This window comes from Triticum aestivum, chromosome 2A, assembly GCF_018294505.1.
Source record: "Triticum aestivum cultivar Chinese Spring chromosome 2A, IWGSC CS RefSeq v2.1, whole genome shotgun sequence".
NCBI classification, from domain to species: domain Eukaryota; kingdom Viridiplantae; phylum Streptophyta; class Magnoliopsida; order Poales; family Poaceae; genus Triticum; species Triticum aestivum.
This window is the reverse complement of record NC_057797.1, coordinates 483,852,369-483,874,261: the sequence shown is the minus strand read 5'-3', so window position 1 is coordinate 483,874,261 and position 21,893 is coordinate 483,852,369. Positions and strand designations below refer to the sequence as shown.

The window sequence follows — 21,893 nt, the reverse complement described above, 5'->3', positions numbered from 1 at the left end:
ATAATGGTTGAGGAAGTGAAACATGGAACCAAACGGTCAAGTTATTCAATGGTAGGAATGGAGTGAACTTTACAAAGGATGAGATTCAGGAGAAGAAGAAACAAATCAAAAGGGACTACATGGCACTAAAAGAGGCTCGAAGACAACGCAACGTTAGTTGGGATGATGTCAGATGCACCATAATTGTTGATGCAAACCTTTGGAAAAATATGATCACGGTAAGTTATTTTACCAACATTGCAACCAGCTCCATGCTTGAAGTTAGTATTATTCTCGTATTAATTATTTCACTCTTGTTTATAGACATGGAAAATTCAGGAGAGGACCTTTCCCCCTATATGACAGGCTAGGAGACTTATGCGATGGTAAGCTTAATTTGAATAGAAAAAGATCCCCACTATGTTTTCATAAATATTTTTTCTCAAGCACGTTGTTTCTTTCTGAATTCGATGCTTAATAAAAAACTAAATCGTGTGCTTTGTGTAGGCCATACAACTGAAGGTACTTATAATTTCATATCTTTTGAACCATCACAACAAGCTGGGCCATCACATGTACCAGATATTACATAAGTGGAAGATGACGCTGAAGAAGAGGAGGTAGAACAGGTAAATGTTGATGAATTGCAGATCCTGGAGGAAGGGGATGTTGTTGCTACTTCTAGAGTTGGTGAAAAGGGGGTTGCCGATGTGCTGATCCTAGAGGAAGTGATGAACAAGTCAGTGTAAAGAGGGTTCATGTTGCTGATGTTGTTGCAAAAACAAAGCCTCGGAAGGAGGCAAAGAAGCCAAAGAAGACTGGAGATGCGATGGTGGAAGTGATGCAGCAGTAAATGAATATAAAGAAGAAACAAGCGGAGGATGAAGTCTCCCTTCTGACAAAAGAGAGTGCTGGATTAGCACATGGACAAGAATTCTCCATCAGCAAGTGCATTTCTCTAGTGCGCAAGATGGAAGGCATCACATGCCATGACAGCCAATGCATATAAAAGGTGTTAAAAATGTTGAGAACCATGAAACCTTCATCACTTCCTCTTCCGAGGATGAAGCGAGTGCAGTCGAGTGGCTTCAGAGCGAAATTGATGACTTGCCTGCCTAGAAGAGGTAAACTTTCTTGGAACTTGAGTAGATAATCATACCAACTTCAGTCTATATTTTGATCTAGTTCATAATGTTTTTGCTTGCTTGGTCTGGTTCTTGAATATTACTTGATATGGTTCTGGAACTTGAGTTGCTTGGTCTAGTTCTTCTACATTCAAGTCTAGTAGTAACTTTGTTAACAATTCTGGATAATCATACAAACTTCAGTCAATATTGCTTGATATGGTTCTGGAACTAGAGTACCCATGTCCATATGTTTATTTTGTACACACTGGGAATATGTACTTTGTCAACAGTTTAATCATTGATTTACTTGGAGCAATCAGTCCATGTTGCGAGTCATGTTTTTATGAGAAAAATGATCCATTTCTGTCAGCCTTTCTCTATTCGCAGAGTGTATATGATCAGTACATACAAATTTGAAGTTGTGAGTTTCCAGTGCTAGTACTTTATGTGAGATATTTATGTGACCTGATGCTAGAGCTTTGTTTCTCTATTTGCATGGTCAGCTCACGTACATGTTAGAAATAGTTAGCACATTTACTTGCCAGCTACTAGTAGCTAGTCTGAGTAGTTGTAGTTCTTATATCTAGGTTTCTATTATGCTTTTGGCTGGAAAAGTAGGTTTGTAAACGGCTTGAGTCCTTCGTTAAATGATAAGCTTCAGTGGTATTGGTGTACTAGTTGACTGCATACACTCTGTTCTTCCTCTGTTTCAGTCACACAAGCACTTTTCTGCTTTGCGGTGCTTTGGTCCAGAGAAGGAGCCTAGCTAACAACCTTTGCATATGTGATGTGGTCTATTTTACCGGTACCATATGGCCACCAGCAAAGTTGTTCAACCCCCCTATTCCTGATTAGCTTAGAACATACATGTTTATTGTGAATGAATGCTTTGTCGGCATAGTTATTTGAATAAAATGCAAATAAAACATGAAGAAACCAAACCATACTGTTTGGCAATCAACAAGTAACTATAGTTTTTTGTACTTCTTTTCGTACATGTCCATATCAAAATATTCATGGTTCTGCTTGAATGTTTGATGTATGCTTTGAATGTCCCCTCACACCACCGTCATTTTTCTTAGTCGAGGAAGAAACATGCTTCCAAGAGTGTAAGACGAAGGCGAGCAAATGATTAGAGTAACATGATTTTGGGTGTTCTTGCCACTCAAGTGTTGATCAATTTTTTTATGAACTGCTCCATGATGAATTTTTGTGATGAACCACTACCAGTATGAATTATTGTGATAAGAGTAACAAAATTCTTTTTTTATTCGACTCAAGCCATGGAAAATGATGGTGCAGTTGAACCAGATTGTTGTGTTGTTGTGATAAAAATTACATTTTTATTACGTTGTACACGCAAGGGGATGTGGACGCTGGGGTTGGGAGGGAATGTAGGGAATTCTAGCCAAACAAAATTTTATGTGCAAGGGAATACTAGGGTTGGGGATGAGAGGGAATGTAGGGGATTGAAGGGGAGGGATGCACCAAATCCCCCAAAATCCCAAGCCTCTTTGGGGCTTGAAAACCTCTTGTGCCAAACAAGGCCTTAGGCGGCGACAAGGACCATGGAAGATGAGGGAATGAGATAGGGCCCTTGGAGAGGCTTGGAATCCCTAGGCATCAAAGGGAGGGCAGGGCCAGAAGCCTGGACCATTGTTGCACACAACTTGGCCGCCAAGCTCGATTTGTGATGTCGCAGATACTCCCAACTACCACCTTGGTCCGCGTTGCCGCCACCAAAAGCGTCATCCCGAATCCTTGCGAGAAAACTTACAGATGCTAGCAAGGTCACTTCCAACCCCTCTACGAGCAGGAATGCAGTGGATCCGCCCCACCTCTCTGGATCTCGCCCACCCCGACGAGCGGCACCTCGGGGACCTAATAATGCATCCTAAGCGGCACATCCACACCAGCGATGGCGGTCTCCCGGGAGCAGGCTGCCACCTACAAGAGCACAACAAGCCTCCTGGCTCCCTTCCATCGCTCCTACAGCGGGCTCCTCCGACACCGTGAACTCGGCCACGTCCTCACCAGAGGCGGCAAGAGCCCATAAGCATCCCCCAATGGGACGGCCCACCTGCCCCACTCCATGCCCCTGCTAGGGTTTTGCTAGAGGCCAGAGCTACAGCGGTAAGCACCCCTCTCGTCGGCGACACCACACAGTCGCCCCTCACATGAGAAGGAGTACTCCAAATGGTCATATCCAACAAACTCTTTTCTCCTCTCTTTAATTAATGGATGAGGCAATGCTTATGCCTCCATTCTAGAAAAAATAGTTAGTTAAGAGTGTGTGTGTTATATTCCATATTGTAGAATTAAAATCCACATGGTTTATAGGTTGGGTAAGTACGTTGATGATACGTGTTGGTGAATTAGCTCTAGCACAAAGCACATAAGAGCAAGTTGGTTCTAGTGAATGCTGACCCTGAAACCATCTGCATACGTCCGGACCGCGTTGTGCCATCCAAGGCGGCCTGTATCGGTCTGTTCGGTGGTTCAGACACACTTTTCCCACAAACTGGAGAGAAACTGGAGACAAACTAGGGGCTTTGCGAGCGTTTGGACCACTGCCACATCGGCGTCTGGCAACCATGGCCCAGCCAACAAACCACCCGCCTATCCCGCGCTTCCCTTCCGATGCACGCGCCGCTTCCGTGCCGCATAAATTTCGGCCCAGAGCACGCAGACGCCGACATTGATGTCGCATGATGTGACCGGACTAGAGGGCGGCTCTTACCCACGTGACCTCTCGGGAGTCACCACTTGAATGCAGACGCAACTTCTAGAGAAACTAACTCCGGCTATTGTGCCGCATTGAAGTAGCTGACCGTCCTTTTGCATGGCTTGGCCGAGGCTTTATAAGCCGTGCTACGACGTCGTCCACATTGCACTGCATCACTCTACACGTCATCCTCCTCCCCTCCCCTCTTCCTCGAAAACTCGGGCGATGGGCAAGTCATGGGCCTCGGCGCTGGCAAACGGTGGCTCTGGGACAAGCTCCGTCGGATCTTGGCGGCGGCGCCCTCGAACTCTGCGGTCGTCGTCCTCATCGGCGGGCGGCTCCTCGATGAAGGCGGGCATCATCATCTCCTCCGGCGACGAGGAGGACCAGCCGCCGGCGTAGCACTCGGCACCAGTGAGGAAGGGCACGATGTACGTCCCCACGGACGACGAGTACGAACAATAGATGGATTTGATGCACCGTCGCTCCGTCCTCCACCTAAACTGCCCGGTTGTGCCACTGGGGACCCTCCTTCCTGTGAAACTAGAGCCCGCGTCTCCTCCATGCTCTCCGCCGCGCAACCGCGGCGTCCAAATCAGACGCCGCCTGAAGGAGTAGCCATCTCGGTGCTGCCCCGACACGTCAAGGAGGAGCTCTGTCGCCCAGGCGCATCAAGGAGGAGTGACTCTCTCCATCGCCCCAATGCGTGAAGGGAGAGCCGCGCTCTCGGCCGCCCCGCCGTGTCAAGGAGGAGCGCCTCTCGCCACCGCCCGTGCCCCATGCGATCGCCGCGAAGGAGCGTGCTCGCATTCGCCACTACCTCAGCAGCGGCAACTGTTCATCGTCTAGGAGCACCGTAATGGCACAGGAGTACATCGGCAGGGAGCGCCGCCAGTGAGACAGATGCAACCCGGTGTGTCGATCGATATATCGTCCGGTTTTATGTAAAAATTATCCTAGTTAAATGAATATCATCCAGTTTGTTTGAGTTTTAATCAAATCTGTTCATTTTCACTAAAATTCATTTGAAATGTAGCCGGACACCTGCGAATAGCTTTGGATGGTCGGCACCGCATCTGTGTCCGTGGAATGGTCCCCCCTGTCCGCAAACGGATGCAGGAGGAAATTCGCTCCGACATCCGTCCACGGACAGGGGACCAGTCTGCGGACTCTGATGCGGGAGCCGGCCCTCCAACGCTGCCTGCATACATTTCAAGTCGTGTTTCAACTAACCGGACGAAATTCGTGCAAGCACGGTGGATTTCATAATAGTTTGGATAGAAAATAGTACAAATCATCCATACATAGCATGCAAATAACTCTAGTACAACAATAGTTCAAATTCAATGAGAATAATGGTTCCTGTCGTCCCACACATACTGCCCATTCAGCTTCATCCAACAGTGCATGTGCATAAATGGCCGTCCCTCCATCCCGTGGTACATCACGACAACGCGTGCGGGCTACATAATATGTAGAGCAATATTGAATGAATGAATCAATCAATCAATAAGTTGAGCAAGAAGAAGCAACATTTACGATCTCATCCTCTGCCGCGCGCAATGGCCACCTTGCCTCCAGTATATCAAACATGCCACAAAACTTGGAGATGGAGGTCTAGATGGCATACCATCGATACGATAATGACCTCACATTGTGATCATGGCTGATGTGCATGTCGTAGGATGCAATGTGCTTTCGCGCGTGAAACTACTCATGCACTTGCTGCAAGAAGGTCCCCCCTTTGCTCCTGCCTACGAAACTCGCGGATACGTCCAATCACGGATCGCACAACAACTCATCTTCCATGGTAGAGTACCCCGCCATCCTCTGTACTCTAAGAAAACGACATGGCGTTCGAAAGATAAGCTGAATGGCATTTGACTATACACCTATCGGGTGTGGTGACCGCCATGGACGACGTCGACAGAGGGTTGAGTTTACCTGCCTACGGACGCGTCCTGGGTGGACGGCGCCATCGTAAAAGGCGAGCTGGCGCATCGGTGCTGTTTGCGGAGGTGCCAATGCCTATGTGCTAGTCGGAGAGGTACAACACTGACGTCGGAGGAGGAGGGTGCAGATGTAAAGCAAGAGGGGGAGAAGGGCTGGATTGGGAAAAAAATAGGACCGGGAGGGGGTTTTGGATGAGCCGGGGTGTCGGAGTCCTATGCGTCTGCTGTTTGGAGTCTGGCAAAGCCCTCCACCTTTGTCTCTGTTTTACAGGGAAAAGTGCGTCAGGACCGATCATCGGACCGATACAACCCCGTGTTGGATGACATAACACGCACGACAATATGATCCGAACATATGCATGCGATTTAAGGGTCGGCATTGAAGATGTGCTAGAAGCCACTGGTACGTACCTTCCCTCGTGTTGATGCTTGATCAGGTCGCTTGTTCTAGCGAGTCTAGCTTTGCACGCCGTGTTGGTAACCGGCTGCTGATGTGCGCAGTTTGACCGAACATCTACCGGGTGTGGTGACTGCCATGGACGATGTCGACAAGGGGTGGAGTGTACTGCCTACGGACGTGTCCTGGGTGGACGACGCTGTCGTAAAAGGCGAGCAGGCGCGTCGGTGCTGGTTGCGAAGGTGCGGCAATGCGTGTGTGCTGGCCGGAGTGGTACGGCGATGCGTCGGAGAAGGAGGGTGCGGATGCAAAACAAGGAGGGAGCAGGGCCGGATTGGAAGAAAATGAGACCGAGACGGGTTTTGGATGGGCCGGGATGCCGGAGTCCTACGTGTCCGTTGTCCGGATTCTGGCAAAGCCCTTCATCTTTGTCTTTGTTTTGTATTAAAAAGTACATTCAAACCGGCTAACATATATAAACAGTTTGAGGGTCGGAGTTGAAGATGGCCTAACGAGGCAACTGGTACGTACCTTCTCTCGTGTTGCTGCTTGATCGGGTCACTTGTTCCAGCGAGTCTAGCTTTGCACGCCGTGTCGGTAACCGGCGGCTGATGTGCGCAGTTTCGTCGCAGAAGAAAAAGTAAGGCAGTTGTTGTTGCTTGCTTAATTGCCCAGGTAGCGGACGACACATGCTTTGTGAATCTTTCGGCGTTCACACGTCCGGCTGTGTGAGACACTCCCTGCATGCACTGCACTTGGATGGGCAGTTTCGTCGTGGAATTGGGGTGCGTGCCCGTGGTGTGCTTCGGTCTCACCGGCAGGCAATCATTACAACGAGTGAGAGCGAGATTTGCCTCTCAAATCAACGAGGATTGTCGACGTGATGGTGAGCTTCAGTTAGCCTTATCTCACGCGGACCTTTCTTTCCACGGATAGTCTACACTGGGACACATCTCACTGATAATAATATGTTTTCCAATTTGACTTTAGCAGTGTTGCATACACACTGACACTCCGTGCTAGTACTCCAGTTGTAAATGCGCACCACCCCACCTCATCGTCTAGTAGTACTAGCACATAGACTAATCCGAGATTAATTCCTGTTGAACCACAGGTGATGTCACATAAAATATCCCAAAAGTTAAAAATCTGATGTGTCCTGAGAAGGATTTTCTTCGCGACTAGCACGAAATATATACGGGGTGTAGTGTAAACCAAGCGAGCTAGCTAGCACGTGCCATTGACGGATTGACACCGCTCGATTAAACCAGATCCGAGCTCATCGGAAACTAGAGGACCCTTTCCAGTCTAACGAAACGTCAAATCAAGCATCGCTTTCCCAAGATCACCAAGGTTCCTCACCCGTAGATCGTAGCAACGGCTGGTTGATCGCCCTGGTAGCAGCTTGCTTGACCAGATTTGCCGAGGAATTAATTGCTTGCGAGCAGGGCGAAGCGAGCGGTGGCGTGCCCATTCTCCTAACAGCCCGCCGGCCGGCAACGGGGATGAGAGAAAGGGACTCTCGCTCTCCCGTGCCTGCTCTTTTCCAGCAGCAGTTCATCGTCAACCAGATGTTTGATGGAAGGTTTGGTCAGTGGACACTGGTGTTTTGCTGGTGGTGTGGCGATACTTTTGATAGGGCGTACAATCTGACGACTTAGAGCAAGCAAAAAAAAACGAACATCACAGAGAAGTAGAAAAATAACTGCGTCTGCGGGGAGTCGAACCCGGGTCTATTACTCCCGGTCTATTGCTTGGAAGGCAATTATCCTAACCGTTGGACTACATACGCTCTGCTGGCAATTTGTCATTCTGGTACAGGAATACTCGGATATTTCCCAAATTCTAAAAACTGCACGCGTGCTATTTGACTGAAACGAGCACACCCTGCGAGAGCCGTCGGATGCATCGCGATCGCATGCGATCGCGGCCAGGTGGAACCTGGCTGGTACGAGACGTCGCGCGTGGTGGGGCCCGCCATTACCTGTGTCTTCTCCACCTCTCGTAACGGCACTCTCCCCCCATTAGGTGGTGTGGGCGGTTTCTCCTTCCTCCTTCCTCCTCGCCCAAATTGACGAAATCGACGACGCGCCTGCCCAAATCCGCCTCGCCGCAGTTCAAATCGGTGCTCTCGGGAGTGGTTAGGCGTCGCGGGGTGGTCGGCGCTTCGAGTTGCTCTCCCGCGCGGCTCGTCGGCCGTTGGGGGAGCTGCTCTCGCAAGCGAGATCGGCGGGCCGCGTAGAGCGGTAGTTACGACGAAGGAGACGAAGCGAGACGGGAGTTGTTCTGTGCGGGCGGTGGCGAAGGAAGGAGGCGGTTCATCGACGTGAAGGTAAATCCCGCTTTGGATCTCTCCGTTGCTGGTGGCGCGGAGTTTTACTAGGGATTCGTCATGCGTTTTTCTGACCTGGCCAGCGTTTTTCACTTCGCGCTAGTTCTAGGCATCCATGGATGTATGTTCGCCCCCACGGCTGGTTAGTGCGATTTTCGTGGTCGAAAATAGGTTTTGGAGGTGTGCGTGCCCCCGCTGCAGATTGCGGAGGAATTTTCCTCGACTTTTTTTTCCAGCAGGCAAGTTTATGCCAAACGTCAGGAAAGTTTGGCCCTGTGTTGTTGGTTCGGGTAGGAGTCCGTGTTTTTATTAGGTACCACGCAAGTTGATGTTCACTATCAGGAAAGTTAGGTAAAAACGTCAGGCAAGTTTATTTATCCACTAGTCCTTTGTGTAGCAGGCAAGTCTTGGGCAGGTTTGGGTTTGGGCAAGTTTTTGGTGTCAGGAACTTGCCTGCTACCCAAACTTGCCTGCTACCAAAAAATGTTTGCTATCAGGTAGGCTGTGGGACGTGCTTATGCTAATTGTTAGTAGTCTTTTTTGTCCCTTATTGGCGTTCAATTTTCATGTAGGTTTTTACAGAAAACAAATACGATGCTGAAATGAGCATTGCGACATGTGAAGAGTTTAATCCTTTGCTAATTTTCTGTTATTTTTTTCAGGCAAACATGGCTGGTCCATCAAGCAAAAAGCGTGATCAACTGGAGTCAACATCGTCGCAGCACGATAGGGTCCCATCTCCTGCATCTGAAGTCCGAGTGGAGGTTTAACCGGGCCCCACCCCACCCCCCATACCTCGCTCTACCCCTTTTTTTCATAAGCGCATCTTAGTGTTTATCTTTCTTGCTTTTTTGGCAGGCACCTGTATCAGAAGAGCAAGCTATTAACCGAACAATTGTTTACGAGCGGAAGCGGCAAAAGCGTGTAGTAAACCGAGGGAAGCGGCCTCCTAGCACCAGCAGTAATGAGGATGCTCCATTCGAAGGTGTGAATGAGGGGGATGTTTCTCGAGAGCAACAACCAAAGAAGAAGCGTCGTAAAGTTGCTGACACTGAGGTATTATTGAATCCTTGTAAACTACACTTCAAATCCCTTAATCAAAAAGTTTTTTATGTCCCAAAAGCAGATGCGATGTTCTTTTCCTGTTTGCCATATAATGGTTGCTTATGTGCCAACCCACACAAAAAATGGATTATAATCATGTTTTAATAGGCAAAAAAAAGGAGGGGGTGAGGCAACTCATGTGCCCAACCCACACATAAGTTGCCCCCCCCACCTGTCTCTGGATCATGTTTCCCCTAGCATAGCACACACCCAGAGGTGAGGGGGGGCAACTCATGTGCCGAACCCACGCACAAGTCATTTTCTTGTTGCATTTTTTATGCCGTTTTTCATATTGAACTATTCAAGGTAATTTCATATCTATACAACCTTTCTTAGGGTCCCAGGAACAGGTCATCACCTGCAAGGCTTTTCAAGTTAAACAAGGACCTTGTTGATGACCAAAAGATTGTTATCAGAGACATAGAGTTTGGTGGCTTGTTGGATATAAAAGCCACTAGCATGCCAGGGGATCTCAGTCAGTGGATCATGAAACACTATGACCCAGAGATGTCTCAAATAGTTATACCTGACAGGGGCAAGATCTCAGTTGATGCAGAAAGTGTTCACAGGATATGGGGCTTGCCAAACAAAGGGAGGAAAGTCTGCTTCGAAATGAATCCCGATGTCATAAGGGAATTCAACAGCATCTACAATATTGAGGGAAAAAACTCTCCTACGCTGACATCGTGGTGCAAAATGATTGAAAATATGAACAGGGCTGCTGATGATGATTTTCTCCGTGCTTGGCTGGCAGTTGCCTTTTCTTGTTTCCTTGCTCCAACAACAAGCTTGAGCATTTTGCCAAGGTGTTTCCCCGCTATCTTGAACACAAATGTCATCAAAGACTCGAAGATATGCGACTTTGTTGTTGATCAACTAAGGCTAGCATTCATGGGGTTTGGGGAGAAGAAAAAAGCGGTTTGCTGCTATGTCTTCCACCTAGTAGTAAGTACAAATACAATATTTAACAATTTTTTGTTTGTTCATTCTTTTTTTTCCTAATTCAAATACACTATGGGAATGAAATTTGATGCTTATTTAATCCAAAACAATGCAGATACTATACCTTGATTCATTGGAGGTAGATGAGCCAATTCCTAGCACGCTGCCCAGGGCGGCCATTTGGAATGATGATCTCATAACCAAAGTCATGAAGAAAGACAAGAAAGGGCCAGGCGTGTATGGAAAGTTGCGTGTAAGTTTTCCCCTCTGCTAAACATAAAGGAATAGCATGATAGCATGACAAACAACCTTTTTCAAATAGACACTAATGAAGTTGCCGTTAATTGGATAAGGAGAGGAGGGGTGTCTATTTTTTTGGTCTCCTTTTTATGAGTGTTTGCAAATTTACGTTATGTTCCGGCAATTGATGGTACAAACACTAGCGACTCCCACTTGTTTTCTGTTGTTTAGGGTTTTTCCAGCAGGCAAAAATAGGTTGCCAGACAGGCAAGTTATGTGCCCCACATACACATAAGTTGCCCCAATTTGTGTTTCTATTTTTTATAGCACCAAGGGAAACTTACTGTTCTTCATCCCTCTTCCTAGTCATATCCACACATGGGTGTGATGTTAGCTTGTGATTAAAAAATCAGGAAAAATGATGCTAGAAACACCGGCCACTGTCTCTGTGTTGTTAGTTTTCTATCAAACCAACTACATTTATTCGAAAACTAGCTGAATCAAACCTTTTTTTAGGTGTTGTTTTTACCCTTTCCCCCATACAGTCACAGACACTTTCTATTTTATTTTGTACTCACAACCTACAAACCACTAGAATTTCCATGTTTTCATGACAACTCCCATAACTTGAGTTCTGGCAATTGATGGTACAAACACCAGCAACTCCCACTTGTTTCTGTTTGTTTTAGTGTTTTTTCTAGCAGGCAAAAAGAGATAGCCAGGCAGGCAAGTTATGTGCCCCACATACACATAAGTTGCCCCAATTTATGTTTCTATTTTTTATAGCACCAAAGGGAAACTTATTGTTATTCATCCTTCTCCCTAGCCATATCGAGATATGGGGTGTGAAGTTAGTTTTTGTGATTCAAAAATCAGGCAGACGATGCTAGAATCATCAGTAACTGTCTCTGTGTTGTTAGTTTTCTATCAAGCCAACTACATTTATCACACCCCTCCCCCGTATAGTCGCGGACACTTTTCTGTTTTTTTTACAAAACATGCTTCTGTTGCAACTCAAGACAGAATTTTCCCGATGCGCAAAAGACAGCTTGTTTGGCAGCATGGATCACATCACAAAATTTGTTGCAGCCATGCTCCCACAAAGCTACAACAAAACTGTAAGTATGCAAACTATACATCTTGTCAGGAAAGTCTTTTTTTTCATTTCAAATTTTGTGACATCATTGTTTTTCCAATGACCTACTTGTGTTTTCGTGCCTTGTGTAGAAACAAAAGAGGCTGACAGAGATGGTTCATGAGATGTGCACTGAAATGTCACATGCTGTTGGGAAGCTGGTAGTTGGAGTAGGCAAGCTTGATGACGGCGAAGCAACGACAAGCATAGATGCACGCTGTACAATGTGGGCAACGTCTCAAAGGGGCAGTAAGAAGGGGAAATCCATCCCAAAAGTGATTGAGCACAGCTCTACCGAGGATGAAGAGTCATACGAGTCTGATAGCGAGAGTGATGAGGACGAACCGGCTGAAGACAGCGAAACCGAATCGGACAATGATGACTCAGGTCGCAGCGAACATGATGAGGACCCACAAACAGGAAATACTAACACCAATACAGTTGAAGAAGATGATGATCTGGAGGAGGACCAGGGAGCGGGTGATAAAAAACATGCTGATGACGATCAGGGGAAGGGGGACGGTGAGACCAGCTCAGATGGAGGTAATGGAAGCCACCCCACTGAAGAGGTGCACAGTGAGGAGGGATCTGAAAAGGCTGGAACGGAGAAGGATGATCAAGAACAACCGAATGAAGATGATGATCGGGACGATCGGGACAAGGACAATGACCAAACAAGTGAAAAGAGAGGGGGTAATAGGAAAGGGAATGACGAAGACGATGAGGACAGGGGTGGAGGTCACAACACCGGAGCAGGTACCCCGGGCGGTAATTCTGCAGAAGATGAGCCGGCAGCAAGTTCAGGTAGCACCAACGAAGGCGATTGCTCTACAGACTTCTTCAGTCAAGAGCATGGCAGCAAAGCAAAAGGGGCAGATGACCCAAAAAGTATATCTCTTATAGACATTGTTATGATGGAGTTCAACAAGCAATGGAAACCGCTAGAAGGCGAGAAGCTTGATCTGCCGAAAGTTTATGACGGACGAACACCTGCTTCATATAGCAACATGATATTCCAAAGCATTCTGGAGGACGAGAACATGCAAATGGCATGCACTTTCAACATGGAAGAGTTATGCCCACTACACACACAGGAGGAGCTTATGGAAGAAATTTGTGGATTCCACGCCCCGATAGCAAAAAGAAAAGAAGAACCAAAAAGGCATATGCCCCCACTACCACCAAGGAAGAAAAAGAGGGTATCATTCAACTTGGCGCCAATTGAAGCTGGAGCATTCGAGCCAAGACATGAAACTAGGCAGCTTGTTTCATCACTCAAGCATAAACAACAAACTGAAAAAGTTAACCGAGTCAAGCTGAAAGATGGAGCAAGTGAGGTGAAAGTTGGGGCAACTTGTATGGGAGCTAAGGCAGTACGAAGAACAACTGAAGCACCAATTGCTGACGCTCCAATTTTTAGAGAAAAGGGAACAGTGCGGCCCTTAGGCACCACATGTAAGCAAGGATTAGCTAATGAAAAGCTTAAGAAGGAACCGAATGATAAAACCAAGGGAGCAAGTGAGCTAAAAGATGGAGCAAGTGAGCTGAAAGTTGGGGCAACTTGTATGGGAGTTAACAAGCAAGCAAGTTTTTGTGCAAAGTTGCCCAAAGTTGATCTCAATTTGCCTGCAGCCTGTCCAAAAAACACATGCCCACCATTTACTGATTTTAGAGAAGCAAGCTCACATGCAACCTTTGTACAGAATGATCCCAAGCCCCCTGGCAAGCTGAGGCACAATGACAGCAAGCTGGCTGCAACATTGCCAAATTTCACGAGTCAGACAAATAATGCAGTGAGGCAGGCAAGTCCACTTGAAAACTTGCCATAGACTGATGCCAAGCTACATGTACCAGTACTACCTTTTCTTAGACAACCATTCACTACAATTAGTCAAGGGAGCTGCCCTGAGATGATCACCAAGGATGCCAAGTTACATGTAACAAGCCCCCAACTTGATAGACAGCCTACAACTCATCTCAAACCATCCAAGTCAGTCGCAAATTTGCTCAAGACTAATCTCATGCTACCTACAGGGAGCTAGCAAGTTGTTGGGAATCCAAACACCGACATGAAACAACCAGTTCCAGTACCAGAGTCGCCCAAGGTTGATACCAAGGTGCCTGCGATGAGCTCCAAATTCATCAGACCTCCTACAAAGGATGCAAATAAGGAAAACTGTCCACTGGAGACACACCAGGAGCACTCCAATGACACACTAAACATAGATGAGATATTAGCAAGATGTGTTGTTCCAACCAATAAAGAAATCAACCTTCCAGCAGCAAACACATGTGAAGAGCCAGTTGATGACCCCCCCCCCCAAGCAAAAGTTGAAAGGGATATGGGACGAATACTGTCCAGCACCCAACTTTGGGATTATCTTAGATGATCTTATTCCAAGTCATAAAGAAGCAACCAATACTAGCAGTCAATCTGCATGGACAATGAGTTCGGAACAACAAATCCGCAACGAAGATGATGTGAATACGAGTTTGAAACAACCATTTCTTGATGAAGATTATGTGAATGAAGTTATTAATATAGAAGATGATGATTGGGATGCTATAGAAGAAGCATGTGCAGCAGCAGAGCGAAGGCGAAAAGAATCAATTGGTGGGCAAGACGTCAGTAGCTTGTCACCAAATAACTTGCACACACCTATTAAAGACACCCAAGGTATGACTGAAACATATTTATGTTCGGGCAGCAAGTATTACAGTAGTAGTAGTAGTTCAGGCGAGCCAGTCACATTTCAACATGAGAGGAGGCTCATCAAGCTGCCTCCATGCCTGAGATCACCATTCATGATTCCTGGGAACAAGAAAGAGTTCCATTGCAAACCTGAAGCAAACCGTTTATACGCTTCAATGATTTTGCATGCAAGGATCAGTGCAGATGAATCAAAAGATACAGACATCAGGTACCAAACTTGTCTAATCATAGCATTGGCCAATGTTTGCTCCAGGGATCTTAATGCGTTTGGGTTACTTTTTTGCTTGTTCATTTTTAATCGCCTTGCTTTTTTTCTGTTTCCGGCCCAAAAATCATTGATTACAATGGATATGATGTCACCCTGAGGGAACTTGCAGACTCAATGAAGGTTGAGGGTGTCGTTCTTTCGCACGTGTTCGAAGTTGGCATCGAGTCAATAATGCTGAATTTGCCCGCGGACTCAAAGAAGGTCGTCATGCCTCTTTGATTCTCGGTAAAAGTTTTGCCTTCAAGCTTTTCTATTTATATGTATTTTTTGCATTTTTTTTCTTCTTTCTTCTGCGCAATATAGGTCATCATGTGTTGATGGTTTTCCTTTCTCTTTTTTAGATCAGGTTACAATAGATGGAATGGAACACATAAGAAATGAATGGCAGATTCAACAAGTCTAACCATTTGGACCGAAAAGACATGGTGAGTCATTTTCTTGATGTCTACACAAAATATATCCCAAGTTATATATGTGTTCACTTACTTTTTGGAGACACAAGTTGCTTGCAAATGAAGGGAGTCCATTTTTTTGTACATTTTGATAAGGCATTTGTTCGATTTTTTCGTTAACTTTTTTTTGTGCAACAAAAACAGATTATGTTTCCTATATTGGAGAACCTTAATCCAGCAAAGAAGAAAACTTCGAACCATTATTGGGCCTTTAATCTGAATATAAAAGACCGAAGATTTGAGGTGCTTGACTCCTGGAGGACGCTCGATGATGTAGATTTGGACACTAATGCAAGGAAAATAGCAGCAACTATCCGTACCATGTGGGACCACCACTACCACAAGTCCCACATTGTGCTGGATGACTTCAGTCTTGTAAACATCGACGTTCCCAAGCAAAATAATGAGTAAGCAAAGTCATGTTTTCTTTCTTTTTGTGTGTGTACTTTTTTGTTGCTTTTCCCCCTTCGTTTAATGTTTCCCGACGAGTAAGCAAGCAAAAAAGATGGGTGGGTGAGGCAACTTGTGTGTCTAGATCACATTTTAAGTTGCCTACATGTTTAGGCAACTTGTGTGCCCAGAACACACACAAATTGCCTAACACCCTAAAAACTTTATCTGATTGGGCGGGTTTGTGGGAGGAAACTTGTGTGCCCAGAGCACACATAAAGTGCCCCAACTCCCTTCTCCTTCTTGTACCCCCCCTCCCCTCTAACATGTTGCCCTCAAAAGCAGAAAAGGGGTGGGTGGGGGGAGGCAACTTCTGTGTGAGGCAACTTGTGTGCCCAGGACACACACAAGTTGCCTAAAAGTCTATTTGTGAGGCAACTTGTGTGCCCAGAACACACACAAGTTGCCTAAAAGTCCTTTCTGGTTTTCATACTTTGTAAATCCAGTCTCATGCACGAAGATAGGCTAACCCACACACAAGTTGCCTAAAACCCCCCAAAAACCTACCTGATTGGGGCGGGTGGGTGGGAGGGGTGGGAGGCAACTTGTGTGCCCAGAGCACACATAAATTGCCCCAACTCCCTTCTCCTTCTTGTACATCTCTAACATGTTGCCCTCAAAATCAGGAAAGGGGGGGTGGGTGGGGGGAGGCAACTTCTGTCCCCAGACCGCACGTATAGGTGCCTACGTGTGAGGCAACTTGTGTGCCCAGAACACATTTAAATTGCCTACATGTTTAGCCAACTTATGTGCCAAGAGCACACATAAATTGCCCCAACTCCCTTCTCTTTCTTGTACATCTCTAACATGTTGCCCACAAAATCAGGAAAGGAGTGGGTGGGTGGGGGGAGGCAACTTCTGTGCCCAGACCGCATGTATAGGTGCCTACGTGTGAGGCAACTTGTGTGCCCAGAACACATTTAAGTTGCCTACATGTTTAGCCAACTTGTGTGCCCAGAGCACACATAAATTGCCCCAACTCCCTTCTCCTTCTTGTACATCTCTAACATGTTGCCCTCAAAATCAGGAAAGGGGTGGGTGGGTGGGGGGAGGCAACTTCTGTGCTCAGACCGCACGTATAGGTGCCTACATGTGAGGCAACTTGTGAGCCCAGAACACATTTAAGTTGCCTACATGTTTAGCCAACTTGTGTGCCCAGAGCACATGTAAAGTGCCTCAGAAAGCAGAAAAGGGGTGGGTGGGGGGAGGCAACTTCTGTGTGAGGCAACTTGTGTGCCCAGAACACACACAAGTTGCCTAAAAGTCCTTTCTGGTTTTCATACTTTGTAAATCCAGTCTCATGCACGAAGATAGGCTAACCCCCACACATGTTGTTTTTGCTTCTTCTTTGTGTGTGGTATAAAAGCGTTGATTGCGGGATCTACGGGCTGACCAATACAAGCAAATGGGATGCAAGGGTTGTACCCAAGTATGAACCAGATGACATACCGAACATTCGGAAGCAACTCACCAACACATGGGTTTCAAGTGTCCACAACAAAGCTCTATGGAAGGATATTCTGAAGTTGCCATAGGTAAGTTTTTCTTTCTATTCTCAAGTTTGGTAATTAATTTTTTTTTGTGAAACAACATTTTGAATAGGAAACAATAAGGCGACTAGCACGTGCAAACCAACGAACTAACAAATTCTGGTAGCACACAACTACGGAAAAAAGATTTAAAACTAGGCAACTAACACCTGAGGAACCAGGCAATTAACATATGTGAAAGCAAACAACAATGCGTACGAATTACTCAAAAGGGTTCAAGCTCAGGGAGAAATGACATAGAGTTGCGCAAAAAAAACTACGATACAAAGTCAACTCATGATATTCATATCATGAACCAGAATTACAAAAACAGCTCATATTTTTGCTCGTAGCCCCCCCTCTTTATTCTTGTTTTCAACAACTTCATTTCTTTTTTTCCCAAAACTTGCTTGCATTTGTGCCTATCAAACCAACCTTGCCTCACATTGTCCTGCAGTGTGTTCAACAGATCCACAAAGGCTGCATTTGTTTTTTCGCTTCGGGTGTAGCTCAAGTGCTGATTGAAGTCGTTTAGACTTTGCTCTTCCTTTCGTCGTAGATTTTGGGGGGTCTCTAGGGATGGGTTGAGCATGTTCAGGACTTTTGTGCATGGGCTGATGAATTGAGTGCGTTGAAGTACGAGCAGATCTAGGACTTGGTGCAGTAGTTGAAGTTGAGTGCACACCCCTCCCCTCTGCTGGCGGCACAGCAACACCTGCTGGTGGCACAACTGCTTCTGGATGCCTACCAGGAGGCTGCGCACGGCCCCCAAATGTTGGTGGACCACTAGTAGACGGCCCAGAATTGTTGCAATCTGCATGTGTAGGGACTGCTGCTTTTTTCTTCTTAGATAAATTTAGGTGTCCAATCTCCGTCCGAGCTCCACGCATATGCCTCTTCAGAATTTCCGCAACAGCATCGGATGCACAGGCAACTTTGGCCAAGCTTGAAAAATCCATCTGCAAGTTGGTGTGCGAACTTGCCTCTTCGATGCTGGCGGCATTTCTGCTTCTGCTGCTTCCACAACAGGGGGTGCATTAGGCACTGCTAGTGGAGTCCACCTGCGAATGATGTATTGCGCTGGTATCTCATCAACTCTGAGGTGGGTGAAAACCTTCAAGATATGGCAGCAAAGGATACCATTTCTGTCCATCTTGCAGCATTCACATGTGTAATTGCCTGCATCAATTTCTGCTGTTACATAATAGTGTCTGGACCCATATTTAGCAACCCATTCTCTGTTAGGTTCAAGCACATACAAATGTGCACCACAGGGGCGTACATTGTACCTCCCAATCATCTCGAACTCCTCACGGAACTTACGGTACAAGTCTCTAGTGTAGGCTTCATATGCTTGCTTTTCAATGGGGAAATGTGACCACATTTCAGTCTCTAAGTGGCCTGTCCTATAATCTTGTGCACCCTCCCTAGCAAGCACATGAGTTTGAATCTTCTGATATTGTTTCACAAAGTTTAGCATCGAGTCGTGCGGGTTCACATACCGCTTGAGGACAGCATTGAAGCCCTCGCTTCGCTGTGTTGACTGCAGGAAAGGGAAGAATCTGTGCTTGAAGTAGCACGGCACCCATGTTGTCCGGTACTCATAGAGTTTGTCAAAGTGTGTACCAATAGCAGCCTGATATTTTGCCATTAGAGCAGCCTATTTTGCCTCAAATTCTTCGGGTGTGAAGATGAAGTCAACACACTCGTTGAAATCCTTTGACAAACCAGGGTTCCTACCCAACAGTGCCCCAAGTTTCTCTTGAGCTTTCTTCATGATGTGCCAATGACAACGCTGATGCACACTTGTAGGGAAGATGTTCTTAATAGATTCAGCCATCGCAATGTCTTGGTCAGTTATGATGTTGTTAGGGGCCAGTCCATGCATTGCTTCAAGGAAACTCCCAAACAACCAATCAAAGCCCGTCTCCAATTCTTGCCTAACAAATCCACACCCCAACATGAATGACTGCCCGTGCCGGTTGATACCAATGAACGGTGCAAAAGGCATGTTGTACATGTTTGTCATGTATGTCGTGTCGAAGGAAATGCAATCATGATAAGCCTCAGCGTACGCCTTCCGTGCTGGTCCATCAACCCAGAAAATGTTCATAACCCTGTCCTCCTCATCATACTTGACCTTGTAGAAAAAAATCAGGATCTATTTTCTCTTGCTCCTTGAAGTAGGCTACTGTCTCTATCATATCTCCTTCACCAGTAGCTGCCTTGTTCAAGCTCAATTTAAGATTTGATATTGCTTTAGTTGTATAAGGAACAATTAGTTCTGTCCCATAAAATTCAGACATAATTTACATCATACGACCTGCACAAATCGCATGCAGAAACATAGTTAGGATATGAAAGAAAACAAGCAACACAGTTATTGGAAAACAGAACAACAGCAAACCAACACAAACCAATGAATCAATTTTCTTTTTTCCACAGAAGCTCGACTATATTTTGCATGGTGGGGGCAACTTATGTGCATCAAGGACACAGAAGTTGCCCATCTTTTTCTTTTCTAACTCATATAGTTTCCATAGATACAGGCAAGTCATACCCCCCTGGCACACAATGAATCGATTTGTTTTCCCAGAGAAAGCTGAACTTATTTTTTGCGTGGTGGAGCAACTTATGTGCATCAAGGACGCAGAAGTTGCCATCCTTTTCTGAACAAGCAACTTGCTTAAGCAGAACAAGCAACTTGCATGAGCCAAAAGGCAACTCCGTGCAAATTATTTTTTCAGAGGACCACAAAGCTTGCCTACTTAATTGCAAGCAATTCTGTAGAAACCACAAAAGGTTTCCCCTGTGATACCAGATTAGTTGGCAAAAACAAGAACTAAGTACAAGCAACTTGCAAAATAATAACAGGCAACTTTATGAAAAAATTCCCACAAGAAAACAGAGTTTTTTTGGGTAGAATGTGGACACGGACCTTTGGTCAAATTACAGTTATGAAGATTCTTCAGGAATAGTTTTTCTTCTGGAGGAATCCCTTGATGTGATAGGAGGTACTTAGTTAGTGATGGTTTGTCAACCAATGCATGATTGTGTTCACGAACAAAGAAAATCACCTCCCACCGACTGTCCATTAACTTCACAACCATTCTTGCTCTGCACCCTGTTTGGACTATTGTGTCTCGCTTTCTTCTCTTAGATTTCTTCTTCTTTTTACACTCATCATCAAGGAAGACAATCTCATCATCCTCACCTTCATCGGCATCTCCATTAAAATCTTCAATCACATCTAGGACTGGGGCAGTTTTTGCACCTCCGTCATCAACTTTGGGTTTTCGGAATTTGTTGCAAACAAATTGTTGCTTTTCCAACAAACCAGATTTCGTTGATTTCCTAGAAGTGTTCATCTTGATTGAAAACCCAAGTCGGAGAGCATAGGCATTATAATTTTCTTTTGCACCCTCGAGAGTATCCAACCTCATTCCTATGAAAGGCTCTTTTGGTTGTGACCAAGCTTCATCATCATTGTCATTTCTCACAACTCCCTGTCCAATAGTTCCACCTGTTTCTCCATTGTGGTGGTGTCATCAAAAGTATCACCTTCTGTCTGCATAGCTTCTTCAGGTGCAGCAGGAGCTTACTGAGTGCTCATGGGATTAGGAGATTCTCCTACAACTTCATTGTATTCTCTAGCAGGGGGCTGGGCAACAGACTGCATACAGTACATGGGGTCTTCAACTCCAATGCCACCCGTAAAACGCATTTCAGAATTAGTGTCATCAGGCAATTCGTTTAAGTCAATCATCTTTCAAACCTGGGGAGAAAAGAAACAACAATGACACTGATTTCCAGGGAAAATAAGAACAAAAAATGAAAGGCAACTCTAGATGCAAAAATGTGTGACACCAATCTACGAAAACACTCGAAATGGTCATTTTTTCGGGGTTGCTTTAGTTTCCTTGAATTTCATTTTTATCTTCATTTTTTGTGTCTGTTCTATGAGTTTTTGATTTTTATCCTTGTTCTTTAACAGGAATTGAGAAGAAGTAAAGACATGTTTTTCTGAATTCTTCACTCCGTGCTCAAGCTACAGCTGCAAAAAAGAATCTCCAGGCCAATGTGGATTTTATCAAGGAGTAGATGAACTGTGGATTTTTTTCTATTTTTTTTCTCTAAACAACAATGTGTAGTGCGTTACATCTGTGATACGCAACTCAGACTCATGTGTTTTGACGTATCTCGTGTTGTCACATCATGTTTCAGTTTGCAAAAACCTCTACTACCACTAGTGTATACATGTTTACTTGCCTAATGTCTACTAATTTTGCAAAGGATCAGCAAATTACTACCACTTTCTCTTTTTGCATTTTTTGTGTGTAAATATACAGAAGCAAACATCTCATTTTATCAGGTGACTACATCATTCCCCCACCTACCCAAAAACTTTTGCTTTGTATACAAGTTCTACAGAGCCTAAGCACCATTTTTTTTGAATTTGTAGGGATATGAAGGTCAAAACAAGTCTAAAAGAAGGCAATTTATTAGGTACTTCTTCTATCTATATATCCTTTTTCCCCCTCCAGTATC

At 45.5% G+C, this 21,893-nt stretch overlaps 1 protein-coding gene across 2 annotated transcripts; it reads left to right on the top strand.

Annotated features, from left to right (window-relative positions):
* The first annotated feature begins 8,219 nt into the window (after nucleotides 1-8,219).
* Nucleotides 8,220-21,464, top strand: LOC123189070 (uncharacterized). Of its 2 annotated transcripts, none has more exons than XM_044601391.1 (12): nucleotides 8,220-8,512; nucleotides 9,175-9,276; nucleotides 9,384-9,568; nucleotides 9,953-10,561; nucleotides 10,674-10,811; nucleotides 11,812-11,916; nucleotides 12,026-14,854; nucleotides 15,024-15,139; nucleotides 15,261-15,339; nucleotides 15,511-15,773; nucleotides 17,183-17,351; nucleotides 21,340-21,464. In XM_044601391.1, exons 4-7 carry the CDS (start codon nucleotides 10,076-10,078, stop codon nucleotides 13,760-13,762), a joined length of 2,466 nt encoding a protein of 821 aa, XP_044457326.1. In that variant the 5' UTR covers nucleotides 8,220-8,512; nucleotides 9,175-9,276; nucleotides 9,384-9,568; nucleotides 9,953-10,075; the 3' UTR covers nucleotides 13,763-14,854; nucleotides 15,024-15,139; nucleotides 15,261-15,339; nucleotides 15,511-15,773; nucleotides 17,183-17,351; nucleotides 21,340-21,464. The 2 variants fall into 2 exon arrangements, with proteins under 2 accessions (XP_044457326.1, XP_044457325.1); XM_044601390.1 differs by having other exon boundaries at nucleotides 15,256-15,339.
* The last annotated feature ends 429 nt before the right edge of the window (nucleotides 21,465-21,893 follow it).

What these genes read in the sequence shown, in the direction of transcription:
- LOC123189070 (XM_044601391.1), top strand. Translation starts at nt 10,076, where the DNA reads ATGCCAGGGGATCTCAGTCAGTGGATCATGAAACACTATGACCCAGAG. An exon ending in GCGTGTATGGAAAGTTGCGT is followed by an intron (nt 10,812 to 11,811) that starts GTAAGTTTTCCC and finishes CTTCTGTTGCAA; the next exon opens with CTCAAGACAGAATTTTCCCG. An exon ending in CACAAAGCTACAACAAAACT is followed by an intron (nt 11,917 to 12,025) that starts GTAAGTATGCAA and finishes TGCCTTGTGTAG; the next exon opens with AAACAAAAGAGGCTGACAGA.